Source organism: Microcaecilia unicolor, chromosome 5, assembly GCF_901765095.1.
Source record: "Microcaecilia unicolor chromosome 5, aMicUni1.1, whole genome shotgun sequence".
Taxonomy (NCBI): Eukaryota; Metazoa; Chordata; class Amphibia; order Gymnophiona; family Siphonopidae; genus Microcaecilia; species Microcaecilia unicolor.
The window spans coordinates 153,449,498-153,467,301 of NC_044035.1; the positions used below are offsets into that span (position 1 = coordinate 153,449,498).

Consider the following 17,804-nt stretch of genomic DNA (forward strand, 5'->3'; position numbering starts at 1 on the left):
TTTGCCCATCACCGACATCGGGCTTACCAGTCTATAATTTCCCAGATCCCCTCTGGAACCTTTTTTAAATATCGGCGTTACACACCCTCCAATCTTCCGGTACCACATTTGATTTTAAAGATAAATTACTTATTACTAACAATAGTTCCACCAGTTCATTTTTCAATTCTATCAGTACTCTGGGATGAATACCATCCGGTCCAGGAGATTTGCTGCTCTTCAGTTTGTCAAATTGCCCCATTACATCCTCTAGGTTTATAGAGATTTCATTCAGTTTCTCCGATTCGTCAGCTTTGAATACCATTTCTGACATCGGTATCTCTCCCAACTCTTCCTCGGTGAAGACCGAAGCAAAGAATTCATTTAATCTCTCCACTATGGCTTTATCTTCCCTGATTGCCCCTTTTACCTCTTGGTCATCTAGCAGTCCAACCGATTCTTTTGCCGGCTTCTTGCTTTTAATATACATAAAAAAACATTTTTTACTATGTGTTTTTTGCCTCCAACTCAATCTTTTTTTTCAAAGTCCCTCTTTGCCTTCCTTATCAGCGCTTTGCATTTAACTTGACATTCCTTATGCTGCTGCTTATTATTTTCAGTTGGTTTCTTCTTCCATTTTCTGAAAGATTTTCTTTTAGCTCTAGAAATGTTAAGTAGTAGTAGTAGTAATAGATTCCTTCACCTCACTTTTTTTAACCATGCCGGTTGTCATTTGGTCTTTCTCCCTCTTTTTTTTTTTTTTTTTTTTAATACACGGAATATATTTGGCCTGGGCTTTCAGGTTGGTATTTTTAAACAGCATCCACACCTGATGTAAATTTTTGACCCTCGCAGCTGGTCTTCTAATTTTATCATAGTCTCCTTTTTGAAAGTGAAACACTAACTTATTGGATTTCCTGTTTATACTTAACTCCAAAGCTAATATTAAATGTGATCATATTATGATCAAGTGGCCGCATCACCATTACCTCTCGCACCAGATCATGCGCTCCGCTAAGGACTAGGTCTAGAATTTTTCCTTTTAGGACTAGAATTTTTCCTTCTCTTATCGGCTCCTGTACCAGCTGCTCCATAAAGCAGTCCTTGATTTTCGTCAAGGAATTTTACCTCCCTAGCATGCCCTGATGTTACATTTACCCATGCATATTCATTGTGGATATCCTGAAAACCCAATTGGCCAGATTATCCTTGAGGACTGGATTGAAAATCACTATACTATAATTATAGTATATACCCACTGAAATGGCAGTATTTTGTTTTGTTTTACAGTGAATAATGTGAACTGTTTTCTTTGTATTCCTGCTGGAAATGAGTTAATAGCTGCTCTCATTTTTGCATCCCAACAGAGCAGGAAGAAGGATCGAGAGCAGGAAATGGATAAATTACTGACCGACCTGGAAGCAAAGTACTGCAAGCCATCCAAGAGAGGAGGTATCAAAGCCCCCACCTCTAAGCGATGCAAGAAATGAGCTGCTTACAGATGCTTTAAGCCGAGTTTCCGAAGACTTTGGAGGTTTATACGTGGCTTTATATTGAGACTGTAAGACTACTGTCCTAGCATGTGCCCAGTCCAAATTTTAGTGAAAGGGTGGATGTGAAGTACTTCATTATCTGTGACCAGAAGTTCTTTTCTGCATGGAGCAGTGATTCACTCACTCACTGAGCTGTAGTTATTAACTGCAATGCTGTATGGTGCCTGCTGGTATTCTGGCTATTCTCACATGGTTCTGTTGTAGGTCTTTCAGTATTTTTTGCACGTTACACCCTGAGTGAGGCGCAAAAGGTAAAATCTTTACATGGCCTAAATTGGAATTAGGTAGCAGATTTTAGTGAATTGGATTTTGGGGTATATAATATCAGTAAAACTACTACTTGGCAAGCTAGCGAGTAACCACAAGCAGATCCTTAAATCTTAAATATAGGGAAAGCCTTAAATCTGTATTGTGTATAATAGTATTAGTTCCATTGTAGTAAAAATGGTAGCCGAACAAAATCGTAACTCTTCCTTAGGCTCTGATGACTTGGGCTGCCTTTCTGATAGCTGATAATACTTCTAGAATCTCTATGTTTTAAACTATAATCAAGGGCCATGGTTTCCTGCAATGTCATAGCAAGGAGTGCAAAATCTAGCTCTTTGCAGAGAATGATGGGAAACTAGAAGTCAGGTTGAAGAGTTAGCTGGCCAGGGGTGTTTCCTTCTACTGCTGGTCTTCCCAATTTGGTGATTGAGATACCAAATGGAGAATGGCAATACCTTGGGCCATGTTCTTCTAGGCTGTTGGGTCCCAACTTGCATTTTGAATTGCAAGATACTATAGTGTCCCATATTGTTCAAAATCTGACAAACTCTCAGTGACAGCGGAGAAAGTAGCATTAGGAGCTACCATTGTCCTCTTGTCAGCCCAAACAGTGTGTTTGAGGGGGAGAGTGGGGAATGACTGTGGAGGCGTAAGAAGGGGTCTGGTGTGTATAAGCGAATTGGCTGCTGGAATGAGTGACTACAAAGATACTGGAGATGTGGAGTGAGGAAAGGTACCTGGCTTAGGCAGTAGTAGTTTTAAGAGAGAGGTGAAGCAGAATAGGAGGAAAACTAGAGTTAGAGCTTTAAGAATGCATTCTCTTTCAGCATCCCTAACTTCTTCCCCCTCTCACCATGTTCCAAATCCTTCTGTTCCCCTCTACATCCCAGAACTTTGAATCTTGTTCTTCTCCTCTTAGATTCTAGGGCTTTCTTCTCTCCATTTCACCCTGCTCTGTGCCCTTAATACTTCAAAACTAAGAAGGTGCTCCTTCCTGTGACATGCTTCTCTTGTACATCACCTCCTCTTGTGCCGCCTTCCTTCTCTCCCTTTTTCCCTCATCACTGAGATTCTCTCCATCTCCACGTACAAAGTCCATAAAAGTAAAAATATATATATATATACAATAAGTCTGAAAAACTATTGTCAAAATTTTAATCAGCAAAATGATACAAATTAAATGAGCTGCAGAGTTGCCACAGAATTTTGAAAACTTGGCCACAAGATTTTTGGCCCTGTAATTCTTCCTTTCTTCCAATTCAGTTGGAATTTATTGGCATCCTGTCACCATGAGTTGTTTTTTTTTCACAACTGCCTCGGATTTTAATTTTAATAGACATTCCAACTTAACCAGGTTAGGTAATTGCAGTAACAGGTTTCAGGCAAGGGTGTCGTCCGGAATCTTATTTTTTGGGTTTAAACCTATTCAGTTCTCTCCCCACCGGGGACTGTGAATGTTTTCCCTGCTCACTAGGTGTGGAAAATCTGCTTTGAGAACCAAACGAGAGATGCAGTACATGGCACGGATCTAAATAGATAACAGATAGTTTACTGTTGCTGTGTAGCTTGTTGAGTGAGAAAAGGATTAGGGTTCAGTCTTTATTTAAATATCTCTGCAGTATTTTGTGCTGTCTTAATTAAACAGGACATCATCTTTTGTGGGCATTTGTAGTTCCCTATGTTTAAAAATGTCCAGCATTTGTACTAAGAGGTATGAAAGATATTTCTACTACTGTAGTTTTTTGCTTAAATACCTGTGATGCAAACAAGCTGTTCTCAGGAGCTAGTTTTACATAATGTCCCAGCAGTGTCGGGAAGCACAGTCTACTGAGGGTGGAAAAGCAGAATTAATGAAAATATACATTGGTCACTGAACAGAGTTAACAGGCAGGGGGTGTTTAAAAAATAAATAATAGAAGCGGGCAATCTTCAATCACCTACAATATGTGCAACACATGTAGACTGTTTCCAAGTGTACAGTGCCCCAGTTTTCAAAGAAAATTAACTCATTTATTTCTTTCAAAAATGAACAGATGTAAAAAAACAAAACAAAAACATGGTAGAAGCATCTGTGGACTTTTCATCTGCTGACTGTATAGATGTTCCAAGTGGAGGCAAAATGGTGCATGTATTCAAGTGGGGGGGGGGGGGGGGGGGGGGGGAAGAATTCCAAATGCTGTTTCTTTTCCTGAGCTAAACATGTCCGCAAGAATGCCTGTAAATGTTAATGGCAGTCACACATACATTTGTGAAGGGTAGTTTTCAGTTCTGGAAATTGCTCTGTAAATGAGTGGAGAAGATTTATAATACTGAAGAAAAAACATGGTAGAAATCAAGGATACTTCTTGAAGTACAAATACAAATGACACAAGTGAAAATGTTACAGAACTGAGCATAATGTGTCATTGACTCATGTTTTCCTTTTATTTTTAGAATAAACATTTTCTTCCTGGCTCTTGAGGAGGAATTTAGGAATGAAGTTAATGATCTATGCTGAAATTATATTGCTAGTTGTTGACTAAAAATTTGTTTTGACATTTAATAAAAAATAAATACATATATATTTAAAACAAAAGGTGTACCAGATCTCATCACTAAAGACAGCAGCATAAGGAACAATTAGGTCTTACCTGCTAATTTGCTTTCCTTCACTCCCTTTGAAGATCATACATAGTTGTTGTTTTTTTTTTTTTTTTTTTTTAATCTGGCCATGTTGTCCTTGTAGCCAGTGAAGTTTATGCAAAAATAGTACGATGTGGTTACTTACGTTGCTTGCAACCTCGTATTAGTCTTGCTGCAGTATTCTGAATTAATTGGAGCTGGTGCAAAGCCTTTGTAGACAGGCCAGTGTAGAGTGCATTACAGTAATCCAGCCTTGATGTTATCATGGCATGCACAACTGAGACAAGACTTGCCTTTATATAGCTCCATATCAAGAGAGCAGAGATGTGAAATTTTTTCCATTTCAAAAAATTTATAGGTACAATGAATGGATGTCAGTGCAATATTAGACAAGCTTCTTAACAAATGATGAATCCTGCTGTCTATGAAGAGCACCTGTTTACAGGTAAGTAGCTTTCCTCTTTCACATACTTCTAGAGATAATTTGCCACAAATATATGATGTCTGGAAGTGCCAGGATGTAACAGCTCTCCCCAAACTCAAAACTAATGTAAGGTTCTGAGCATGTATGGCCCTTTCTATACATAGCAGTCACCTCAGTTATTTTAAAGCTCAGAATCAACTGTTTGGGAGTTGTATGGGATTATTATGATGTTTGATTCTCCGAGGACAAAAATGCTCCAATATTTTCACAAGTAGGTGACGCCGATCCACTTTGCCCACTTGTGAGAACATGAAGCCTGCTGTCTCGGAGAATACGTGCTACAGGTAAGTATCTTCGCTTTATCTACAGGGAATACATGTTACAGGTATGCAATTTTGCTTTCTTGATTGGTAAGTAGGATTGAATACACAAGCTAACTCACAAGCTCAAGGGTTGCTTCAGATTCTCAGGAAGCTGTCTGTGGAACTGAATAGTTCATATGGGTAGATTGTTCAGTATTACTTGACTGAAGGTACTCTCTCTGTTTTGAGGACTAGTCCAGGCAGAAGTGTGAAGTCAAAGTATAAAGCAAGAGTCCTGCTTTGCACAAGCTATGGTAGTAGCAGTGGCTCTGATCTGATGAGATTTAATTTGTTGGTCAGGTATACCAGCATGATCATAATGGAATTAAATATATTCCATATAACCAATTAACTTGTCTGATTTGCCAGTAAAGTGCCAAGTCTGAAGTCAAAGGAGGAGGAATATTGCCAAAGCTTTCTAATGGGCTTTTGTCCTTGTCAGGTAGAATATGAAAGTTCTCTTACAATAAGAGTGTGGAGAGTGTTTCCTTGGTCCTTGTGAGACTTAGGATAAAAGGTAGGCAGTACTATTTCTTTATTGACATGGAGGTGTGTGACTGCTTTGGATAGTTTTACAGGTGCATCCTAAGTTCCTGTTTTGTGATGAAATTAAAAGTACAGTTCATACATAACTAAGGCTTGAAGTACCTTCTGTGTGACATATTTTAGAGATCAATTCCATCAGATAGGCAGATTCATGATAGAAAATAGCACAACAGAACCAGTGGTGTTTGGACTGGAGGTCTGATATTAAAGGCTGCTTAGGAATTTAGAGTCAATGTGACAATGGGAAGCTAAAGTTCATGCTATCTGCTCATGATAGGCTGATGTGCATGCTGATAAGAAGTCATTTGAAGTCCCAGCTGATAAAGGCAATATAGGTATTCCATATAATATTTGGACATTGAAAGGGGTGTTAGCCTTGAGCAGAATACTAGATGAAAAACATTTTCCATTTGAAAGTATATCATGAGAGTTTATTGCCACAAAAATGTCCTGAATTAGAGGTAGCAGTCCCAAGGAAGCAATAAAGGACTTCTCAGTTTCCAGGCCATCGGAACTGGGGGCATGAAGTTTTAGATACAAGAGAGCACCTTGGTTCTGTGTTAAGACTACATGTATTTAGCCTGCGTGGACACTGTATCAATGATCTCTTGAGAAGAGGAAACAGTTTTGTCAGAGTTAGTGGGGCACTATGAGAGTAGTTATACTTAGCATCTTCTTGGAATGTCCATAGGGTTTTGGCTATTAGGGGTATGGAAGGATACCTGAAGAGGTGTTGGGAGAGGGCCTGCTGAGAGGAAGAAAACTTAATTGGCGAGTATCTTGCCAGCTGAAAATTGCATTCAAACTTGGGAAAAGGTAAAAGTGGAGTTAAATAGGTAATTCTTTAAAAAAAAAATTCTTTATTTAACAAAGTCAATTTAGACAATAGTGTAGCCTTTAAAGTCTCTGACTCGGGTATATATATAAAGTATCACATACCATGTAAAATGAGTTTATCTTGTTGGGCAGGCTGGATGGACCATACCGGTCTTTATCTGCCTTCATTTACTATGTTACTATGTTGCATTTTAGAGCACAGACACTAGTTAAAGGAAGCCGGGCTATAATTTGTTCATGAAAGACAAGGCAGAAAGACTTGGGGGGGGGGGGGGGGGGGCCATATGTTAAAGATAACACGTAATGCCGTATCATTCAGAAAATCTCATTTTGCATTTCCCTATTTGTAAGAATGTAATCTATAAAACAATTCACAATGCCAGTTTCTCATATCAAGGTACTAAAATTTGGAATTCTCTACCAAAAACAATTAAATGTACAGATTACCTGTCCATCAGAAACCTACTGAAACTCATTTTTTCAATTTAGCCTTTCAGAAAACAAATAATTATATTTGAACATTATCCATTCATACAATTAATTTCACTTCTTCTTTCCTCCCTAATCCTATCTAGCTCTAATTGTACCCATATTTATTCATCTTCACTTCTTTGTTTACAAACTTAATTATGATTTAATCTTCTCTATCCAAGAACAGGTGCATATAGGTTAATTCACCACATATATTTGTTTTACAAACTACTACTACTTAACATTTCTAAAGTGCTACTAGGGTTATGCAGCGCTGTACAATTTAACATAAAAGGACAGTCCCCGCTCAAAGAGCTTACAATCTAAAGGACAAGTGAATAGTCAGTTCGATAGGGGCAGTCAAATTGGGCAGTCTGGATATCCTGAAGGTAAGAGTTAGGTGCCGAAGGCAGCATTGAAGAGGTGGGCTTTAAGCAAAGACTTGAAGATGGGCAGGGAGGGGGCTTGACGTAAGGGCTCAGGAAGGTTGTTCCAGGCATAGGGTGAGGCGAGGCAGAATGGGCGGAGCCTGGAGTTGGCAGTGGTGGAGAAGGGTACTGAGAGGAGGGATTTGTCCTGTGAACGGAGGTTTCGAGTGGGAACATAAGGGGAGGTGAGGGTAGAGAGGTAGTGAGGGGCAGCAGACTGAGTACATTTGTAGGTAAGAAGGAGAAGCTTGAACTGAATGCGGTATCGGATTGGAAGCCAGTGAAGTGACCTGAGAAGAGGGGTGATATGAGTATATCGGTTCTGGCGGAATATAAGACGTGCAGCAGAGTTCTGAACAGATTGAAGGGGGGATAGATGGCTAATGTAGCATTTATTATAGTTTATAATGTTTATGTAATTATTAATATGTATCATTCATTTGTTATTTAAGCCATATTGAACCTGTCACTCTCGGGCTAATGTGGGGTAAAAATGTCATAAATAAATAATATTAAAGCCACACATTTGCAGGACTTACTGGGTAAGGAAGAGGCACTGTAGGTAAATCTAGAAAAACTGAATAGAAAATGTATTTACACTTACATTTTATAGGTTGTCTTCACAGACCAGGCAAAGATTTAATCAAAAGCATTCAAAATATAGCTGTGAAAGGGGAAGTGCCACTAATAGGTGATTTTAATATGCCAGATGTTGATTGGGGTAGCCCTATTGCAGGGTCTTCTAGTAGGGAAACCTGGATTCTCTACAGCGTGAACTGTTCCAGCAATTGAAAATGGAACCCATGCAGAATGAGGCCATACTGGGACTTAGTGCTTACGAATGAGGAGAGTGTTTCTGCTGTTATAGTGGGTGATAATCTGGCATTCAGTGATCACCAAATTGTATGGTTTAATATGAGACAGGTGTGGTGAGGGTTCAACTTTGTTCAGATGGGGGGGGGATTACCTCAAGGAGTTTTTAGCTGGAAGAAATAGGAAAGCAGTGAGCAAAACTGATAGGAGCTAGTTTAAGAGCAGCAATTTTTTTTTTTTTAAGGAAAGCAAATTGAAGAAAAACAATGGCCAGTACAGTAAAACGGGGAAAAGACGTTTTTTAGATGTTAGTGATAGGAGGAAGTGCAAAAGTGGTATTGAGTCTCAAAGGTGAAAGGGAAAAATGTAGAAGCTGATAAAGATAAGGCAGAATTACTTAACAAATATTTCAGTTCTGTGCTCACAACTGAAGGGCAGGGAATAGGACCATAGAAGACGAACAAAAATACGAGTGGAGGTGTGGTACGTGCATCTACCAAATAGGTTCTGTTAAGACATTTAAATAAAATTAGTTAAAAAAAAAAAAAAAAAAAGGAATGGCGATGTTGTAGACCCTGACCAAGGCTCTGATCAGTCAGAGGACTGTGTTCATGAGGAGCTAGCTTAAACTCAAGGTGGACAAAATGATGGGGTGGATGACATACATCTGAGGGTATTGAAGGAAGTTCTGGCAGCTCTGCTGGTTGACCCTTTCAGTGCTTCTCTAGAGTTGGAGGTGGTCCCGGAGAATTGGAGAAGGGTGGATGTGGTCCTTTTCCACAAAAAGGATAGTAAGGAAGATTGACTTCGGTTTTAAAAGCATTTCCATTAATTTACTAATCACAGAAAATAGTGACGTTTCTGGAATCAAGTGGATTGCAGGACCCAAGGCAGCATGGTTTCCCTAGAGACAGGTCTTGTCAGACAATTCTTGGATGGCCAGAGAGCTGGATTGAAGGAGAGTGCTAGATGTGATGTGCTTAAATTTTAGCAAAGCCTTCAACACGGTTCCACATAGATGACTAATAAATCGAGTGCTCTTTGTATGGGCCTTGAGCTGTCTGGCTGGGTTAGAACTGGTTGAGTGGAAGGTGACGGAGGGTAGTGGTAAATGGAGCTCACTCTGAGGAAAGGAATGTTAAGCAGTGGTGTGCCACAAGATTCAGTTTTTGGGCTTGTTCTTTTTAACATTTTTGTAAGCGATCTTGCTGAAGTGCTATCTGGTAAGGTTTGTCTTCCAGTGAATGATACCAAAAGCCTGAAGAATGGTCCAGAATTTAGTAGTTAATGCTGACAAAAATGGTGGGTCATGCATTTGGACTGCAAAAACCCAAGGGATCAGTACATTTTAGGGGTTGAAGAACTTTTGTGCATGAAAGAGAAGTGGGACTTGGGTGTGATTGTATGTGATGATTTTAAGGTGGCCAAACTGGTCAAAAAAAGGTGACTGTGAATAGAGAATGACACGGGGACCCATGGGGATGGGGACAGAGCTTGTGGGGACAGATCCCACGGGGACAAACTTAGTCCTAGTGTCATTTTCTGCTTTGAAGCCTGTTAATGAACTGGACTGTTATTATGTTTGAGTGATGCAGACAATTTTTTTTTTTTTTTTGGGGGTGGGGGGGGGGGGGGGCAAACATGCTGGCCACAACTAGCAAACTCTGATGTATTCCCACCTATGCAGAAACAGGAAGTTGCATCAGAGGGAAGGCTGTGGGACCAACATGAGCAGTGTGTATTAGTTGCTGCATGCGACGGAGGGAAGATGTTTGAGAGACCAAATGGCATGCAGGCGAGAGAGGAAGAGACCATATCACTTGTGGGACAGGGCAAAGTTATTCTGCCCACCCATCCTGGGCCCAGGCCCACCCAAAATTGGGTATCTGGCTACGCCCCTGCTGTGGAAGACAGGAGAACTAGATTGAATCCTGAGGTTGTTGATGAATTCTTATTCATCCACAGATTAAAATATCGTAACAGTGCTTAATAGGGCATACAGAACAGGTTGCATTTTACCCAGGGTGGATTAGGATTCCTTGGGGTAGTAGAAATTCGCTATTGTTGGGGTTGGAAGGGTAGTGGTGAGGAGGGGTATTATAGCTGCTCACTGTTGTTGTTTTTTTTATTTGTAATTTATACACAACAGCTACACAGCATATTGTTCCTTCTTATACTTTAATAAACAGATTTAAATATAAAATCATAATTGTTCGAGGCTTTTGCAGATGAGGACAGAGCCCATGAGTAGGGGGCGGGGATGAAGACAGGGCCTGCGGGGATGGGACGGGGACAAAGCTAGAACCCATGAGGATGGGGACAAAGCTAGAAGAATGCTTGGGTGCATAGCAAGAGGATGACCACTACTACTACTTATTTCTATAGCAGTACTAGACATACGCAGCGCTGAACACTGGACATGAAGAGATGGTCCCTGCTCGACAGAGCTTGCAATCTAATTAGGACAGAGGACAAATAAGGAATAAGGGAATTACTAAGGTGGGAATGATAAAAATGGGTACTGAACAAGTGAGTAAGCATTAGGAGTTAAAAGCAGCATCAAAAATGTGGGTTTTTAGCCTATATTTGAAGATGGCCAGAGATGGAGCTTGACTTACCAGCTCAGGAAATCTATTCCAGACATATGGTGCAGCAAGATAAAAGGAACAGAGTCTGGAGTTATTAGTAGAGGAGAAGGGTGCAGATAATAGAGATTTACCCAGTGAATGGAGTTCCCAGGGAGGAGTGTAGGGAGAGATAAGAGTGGAGAGGTACTGAGGAGCTGCCGAGTGAATGCACTTGTAAGTCAATAAGAGGAGTTCGAATTGTATGCAGAAATGGGTAAGGAGCTAATGCAGTGACTTGAGAGGGCTAATATGAGCATACGACACTGGTGGAATATGTCATGCAGCAGAATTTTGAACAGATTAAAGGGGAAAGAGATGAGAGAGGAAAAAAGGAGGTGGTGAAGCTTCTGTATAAAACTCAGAGACCACCTTTAGAATATTGTGTACGATTCTGGAGACGCACCTTCAAAAAAACAGGATGGAGTCTGTCCAGAGGGTGGTTACTAAAATGATCAGTGGTCTTCGTCATAAAGCAATATGGGGACAAACTCTAATATGTATACTTTAGAAGAAAGCTGGCAGAGGGGAGATATGATAGATTTAAATTAGGGCTGCAAGTTAACTGCAGTTAATGCTGTGATAAATGCATTAATTATCAATTGTGATTTAAAAAAAAATTAATCATGCTATCTCTTCCAGTACCAAACTTTGTCCTTGGCACAATCTGTCATCTTTCCTTCCACCTGTAATTCAACATCACCCCCACCCCCTTTGCACTGGTCTACCATTAAAGGTGGTCTTCTGTTGGTCCCTGGTAATGGAAGTGTTACATATACACTGCCTGCGGCCTGCTCTGAAGCTTTCCCTCTGACCCATCCTTCCCATACAGAAACAAGAAGCGATGTTAGAGGAAGTGGGCTGGGCCACAGGGAATGTTTCCGAGAAGTCCTTAGGCAGTAGCTCTGCTGGGGATCAACAGAAGACCACCTTTAAGGTAGATTGGAAGGGGGGATTGAGGGAAAGTAGATGCTGATCCCCAGGGCCTGCGAGCAGAGCTGGAGGGGCCATCAGTGGAAGCTAAGGCTGGGGTGGTGAGTTCCAGCAGCCAGAAGAAGAGCTTGGTGCTGCACATCGTAACGTTTTTGTTGCTACTCATTGGGGTGGAGGGGAGGGAAGGAGAGATGCTGGACAAGGGGGTGGGGAAGAGAGATAATGGACCCCATGAAAGAAAGATAATGGGTTTGGAAGAAGAGGAGAGGGAGGGAAGGAAGAAAAAGGGAAGAGGGATGAAATTTGATACGCCTTTCTGTTGCTACAATCAAAGCAGTTTACATATATACAAGAACTTATTTTGTACCTGTGGCAATGGAGGGTTAGGTGACTTGCTCAGTCACAAGGAACTACAGTGGGGTAATAAAATTTTTAATTGAATTGCAGCCCTAATTTAAATACCTCCATGGCATAAATACCCCAGAAGGCAGTCTTTCAATTGAAAAGAAGATCTGATAGGGCATAGGATAAGGGTGAAAAGCAGCATACTAAGAAGTAACCTGAGAAAATGTTTATTCACGGAAAGAGTGGTGAATTCATTGAACCTCTTCCCCGTGGAGGTGGTGGGGATGAAAACTGTGACTTCAAGAAACCTTGGAACAGGTACATAGGATCTGTAAGAGAGAGGATAGTAAATGGTATGGATGGGCACACTGAATAAGGGCATATGTCTTTTATCTGCCTTCATTTTTTCTTTGTTTCTATGTTCCAGTGTTTCCCAAGTCCAGTCCTGGAGTACCCCTTTCCAGTCAGGTTTTCAGGATATGCACAAAAAGAGATTTGCACATAATGTGGAGGCGGTGTATGCAAATCAGGTCCATGTATATTCATTGTGCTTAATTTGTATGTCAAAATTTCTGAGGTGGCTATATGTCTTGCATAGAGCAGTTGTGCGGCTGTCAGCTCCGCCACCGCTTCCCTGCCCCAGAACAGGAAGTAACGGCAGGGGGCTGGCAGAGCTGACAGCCATGTGACTGCTCCTTGCACCACCTTGCTGCTAGCACCTGGGACTGACCATCCTCACTGGTCCTGCCTCCTATGATGTAACTTACTGTTTTGGAGGGGCAGAACTGGCAAGAGCTGCCAGCAGCGCACATGTCTGACCTTGTGCCTTGCCTTGCTTTGGTTTGCTTGCAGCCATGATGTTGGGGAGGCAGCAGGGCAGGAAAGGATGCAGCATCCATTCCTTCTTGCCACTACAGACACGGCAAGGCAGCAGCTCGGGAGGGAGGGGAGGGGAGGTATTGTCAAGCTTAAGATGAAATGCTGAATAGTGAAGGATAGGAGGAAACGGAGCCAGGACAGTGGTGGGAGGGAAAAGAGACAAAGGGGTGATGGTGTGGGGGAGGAGAGAAAGGTGCAAGAGATCAAATTGAGTAATGAAAATGAGGTCTAAAGGATTTTATGTTGTAATGTTATTGGTGTGATTTGTTTTTTTAAATTTTATGCTGAGAACATTTTTATGTGCGGTATAAAAAAAATGGGGTGCTGGTGGAGGGAAACAGAGATGGGGCAATGTTGAATGGGGGAAGGAGAGAAAGAGTGATGATTTTGGATGGTGTGGGTGGCAGGGAGATAGGAGATGCATGGTGGGGGAGTAACCCACACACATGATGTATGACTGGAAGGGGAGAGAGGGGAGATGCTGCATGACTGAGGAGAGAGACACACATAGAGGAGATGCTGCAAGGCTGGTGGAGAGATAGAGGAGATGCTGGCATGGCGTTGGGGGTGGGGGGGAGAGATTCACGGAGGAGATACGGGGAAAGATAAGGACACGGAAAAAGGAGATGGATGATGGACATACAGAGAGAAAAATTGACAAATGAACCAAAAACCCTGGCAAGAAAGTTGAGAGAAGACAGGAAAGCACAAACCAGTTACTAGGGCCAACATGATTAGAAAAAAATAAAATGACCAGGTAAAGGTAGAAAAGGTCATTTTCTTTTCTGTTTTGTGATTGGAATATGTTAGTTTTTGGAATGTTTATCTGCTAGAGCTCAGGCGTATTCGGCTTGAAGAAGTTGGGAAACATTGCCCTACAATACCAATATACTTCCGGCTGGAAAAAAATAGAACAAGTCAGACTAAACACCAGCAAAATACTTCACAGAAACTATATACTAGCAGAGTACTGCACTTTGGTCACATGTGCTGAACATAGACCCTCAACAAATATGAAACAAGGGACTACAAATCAGTATTAGAGATATGAAGGCAAAAAACTGAACTGGAAACTTCAAAAAGTTAGGCTCTGCGTGTACAGCAATACTAGAGAAAGAGAAACTGAAATGCAAGAATCAGAGATACACATTTACCAAAGCTGACATTCTAATTAATAAATTCAGAATAAAATATTTTTTCTACTGTTGTTGTCTGGATAATTTATTTCTCCATTTGTTTTGGTCTCAGTGTCTCTCTCTGCTTTTCTCTAATTTTTTCCTAATTCTCTTGCTAGGGTCTCCTGTCCATTTTGACATGTTTTCTCCCCACATCCAAGAAACCACGTAGTGACTGAACACTAGAGTCCCACGGTAAGAACAACAAAGAGGAAAGATGAAGTGGGACTGGAAACGGACGAAGGCCCTGAAATCAAAGGAGCTTGCAGTACAACAATGCTCACAAAAACTGCATATGTCTACCATCCATCTTCCCTCTGTGTCCCTTATCTGTCCTCTCATGTTTCTCATCTGCCTTCTCAGTGTCTCTATCCCCCCAACCCATGTCCAGCATTACTATCCCTATGCTCGCAGTATCTTTTCTCGGTGTCCCTGTCCCATCTCTTGTCTAGCATATCCCCTCCCATTGCAGCCAGTGCCTCTCTCCCTTGTCCCTCCTCCCAGTTCAGCATCTTTTTTTTTTTTGCAAATTTTTTCTTTATTCAAAATTGAAAGAAAAAGCAGGAGAATATGACTAAATCATCAAATACAGTTATGTAACAAGAAAACAGTCCTAACAACAACATCACTCCCACCCCACCCTCCCTAGCTTTACTCCTCTGAAGAAAACATAGAGCAATAGTTCTCAAGAGATGCCTCTCCACAGACAATATGGTTTCTATATAGCATGAAAATGTCCCAGCCGATCATATTTCAAAGCAGTCAGCTTGGACATCAAATATAAATTGTCAATTTTTTGCAGGACTTGGTTTTTGGTGGGAGGTGCTGGCTTTTGCAAAGCGGATGCCACACAAAGGTGAGCTACTGACACCACCAGTGCCAACAATTGTCTCAGGATATTCAGAGGGCATGAACATCCTGACATCTCTTGAAACATCGCAGTGACCATCACCCAGTATGGCTGAATTTTGGGGCACAACCATCAAATGTGTGCAAAGGTACCTTCAACAGAACAACTCCAGCAATACCCTGTCCCAGTACCAAATATTTTTTGTAACCTGTTCGGGGTATAATACCATTGGAATAATATTTTATAACCATGTTCAATATAATTAGATGCAATAGTAACTCGAGTAAGCTGTTTGTAAATTCTTTGCCATTGTACAGTGGATAACGCCAATATCCATCAATGTCTCCCACCTCTTTTCATACTGTTGGACTACTGGCTTGCTAAATAGCAGTGCTTGATACAACCTGGACATTAACTCTATTCCTACTCCCATATGAAAAGTCTTAGGCAGACCTTAATCTCCCCTTTTCCAGTCTGGGAGAACCTTTCACCACATAAAATCATACAACTGCCCATAATAAAAAAAAAAAGATCACCTTCCCTTAACCCGAACCTATCTGGGAGCACAGGAAAAGGAATCACAGTGCCGTTAACCACCAACTGACCTAACGTCCTACGACCTTGCTTCTCCCACCTATGAAAGGCTCTGGCGTGGGTTGATGCATCAAATCCAGAGGCATGCACTATTGGCTTAGCTGAAAAATATTGTTGCTTAGGAAAAAAAAAAAAAAGCCATCCAGAAGGAGTACCAAAGAGCTAAAGCGCATGATGCCCCATAAGGGACCTGTGCCAATCTAGTTCACAGCTCCGGCAATAAAAGCCATGGTATGGACTGCCTGCTCCAGCTGTACCCAGTGCTTACTTGGAAAAGCGTGCCATTCAAAAAGGGCAACAAGGTTGGGATGTGCTACAATAATTGAGAAAATCTGGTACCCCCATCCCACCCTGTTCTCTAGTCACATATGTACGACTCCTACATATGTCCGCTGCCAAATATAATGAAACACTTTCTTTTGCAATTTAATCAAAAACCCCTTGGGGATGGGTAATGGGAGGCTGGAAAAATAATATAAAAAGCGAGGTAGCATTTTCATCTTCACTGCACTAATCCTTCCCACCCAAGATAAACTAAGCCCATCCCAGCGGTCCAAATCTGCCAATACCTGATTCAGTAATGGTGGATAATTCAGTGAGAAAAGGCGACCCAGATCCACCGGAATAGACACTCCTAAATATTGAATACTGTGAAGTGGCCGCCTAAATGGAAATTGAGAATGCAAGGTCTGGAAAGAGTGGCCAGACACGGTAAGATTCAAAATCTCAGACTTGGCAGAATTAACGGTGAATCTGGACACCTAGCCATAATGATGTAATGTCCATAACTGTTTCCAAGGATGTGTGGGGATTCGACAGTATAAAAAGGATATCATCAACATAGAGTAAGATCCTATGATCCTGCTCCCCTACTCTAATCCCAGGATTATCCCAGATAGACTGGGCCAGCAGTTCCATAATCAACGCAAAAATGAGTGGGGATAGTACCTCAAGAGATTTGGAAAACTTTTGTGTAGGCATCATTTATGTGAAGACTTGCCATTGGAGAGTCATAAATAAGCGCTATCCAGTGCATAAAATTCCCTAAAAAACAAAACCACCGAAGTGTGGCAAATATATACTGCCAGGGCATGTGATCAAATGCTTTCTCGGCATCTATACTAAGAACCACTGCAGGAAGCTGTCTTCGACGGGCTGTCCAAATCAAATCTAACAACTGCCATATATTATCTTTAGGTTGACACCATGCACCAATTCTGGCAAAAAAAAACACTGTAGCCTAGCCGTGAAGATCCAGGTGAGTAATTTGTAATCCACCTCCCTGTCAGCATCTTTCTCTATTTCCCTCTGTTGGTCTAGTGTCTGGCCCTCTCTTCCCCTACCTCCAGGTCTGGTCTCTCTCTCTCTCTCTCTCCCTTTTCCCACTGTGAGTCCAGCATCTCTCCCTTTGCTTCCTCTCCTTTCTTCCCCTACCCCTCAACTTTCTGTAGCATCTCTCCCCCCCCCCCCCCATACTGTGGGTCTGGCATCCTCCCCAATAGGTCTATCATCTCTTCCTCTCCCCTCCATCCGGCAGATGTCATCTCTCCCTCTCCTACCCCCAAGTATCTGATACTCCTTACTACCCTTTCCCTTTTTTTCTATTTTCACAACACGTCCTATTTTTGCAACATCTTATTTTTTGTAATATTTATCACTGCTTTTCATTATTATTAGTTTCCAATATTTATGTTTATTGAGTTATAGTAATGAATTCTATCACATGACTTTTCTCTTTCACCAATTATTCATAGTCTTCATAATTGTTTAGGTCTATCTTGTAATTTGTATTATGTACACTATGGGGCTCATTTTTAAAGCACTTAGACTTACAAAGTTATATACTATAAGTCTAAGTGCTTTGAAAATGCACCTTCTAGTATAATAGTTATTCCTTTTTTTATGTTCATTTATTATACCTGTATACTGCTTACATTATGTTATTTATGAGAACCCCTGACAAAGGCCTGCATGCCGAAACATGGCCCGTGTCAGGTACATATTGTCAGCACTCTTTGGTATGTTGGATCTGAAGAATAAACTGAGCCATTGACCATTTTTGGAACTTGTGTGTGGTGTCTTCCACTGTTTTTTTTTTTGTT

The 17,804-nt window shown here is 41.2% G+C and overlaps 1 protein-coding gene across 3 annotated transcripts in view; it reads left to right on the forward strand.

Annotated features, from left to right (window-relative positions):
- The window catches only part of DNAJC9 (DnaJ heat shock protein family (Hsp40) member C9), a 33,851-nt gene extending 22,438 nt beyond the window's left edge, over positions 1–11,413 (forward strand). The window contains exons 5-6 of one of the 3 annotated variants that reach the window (XR_003942189.1): positions 1,347–2,568; positions 11,403–11,413. Coding sequence is in view for 2 of the 3 variants with exons in the window: in XM_030203441.1 (XP_030059301.1) it covers positions 1,347–1,431; positions 4,780–4,823 (129 nt within the window). In the remaining variant the exon portion in view is untranslated. Of the gene's footprint in view, positions 1–1,346; positions 4,351–4,779; positions 4,853–11,402 lie in introns of those variants that run through there. The other 2 variants (XM_030203441.1, XM_030203442.1) reach the window with 2 other exon arrangements.
- Positions 11,414–17,804: the final 6,391 nt, after the last annotated feature.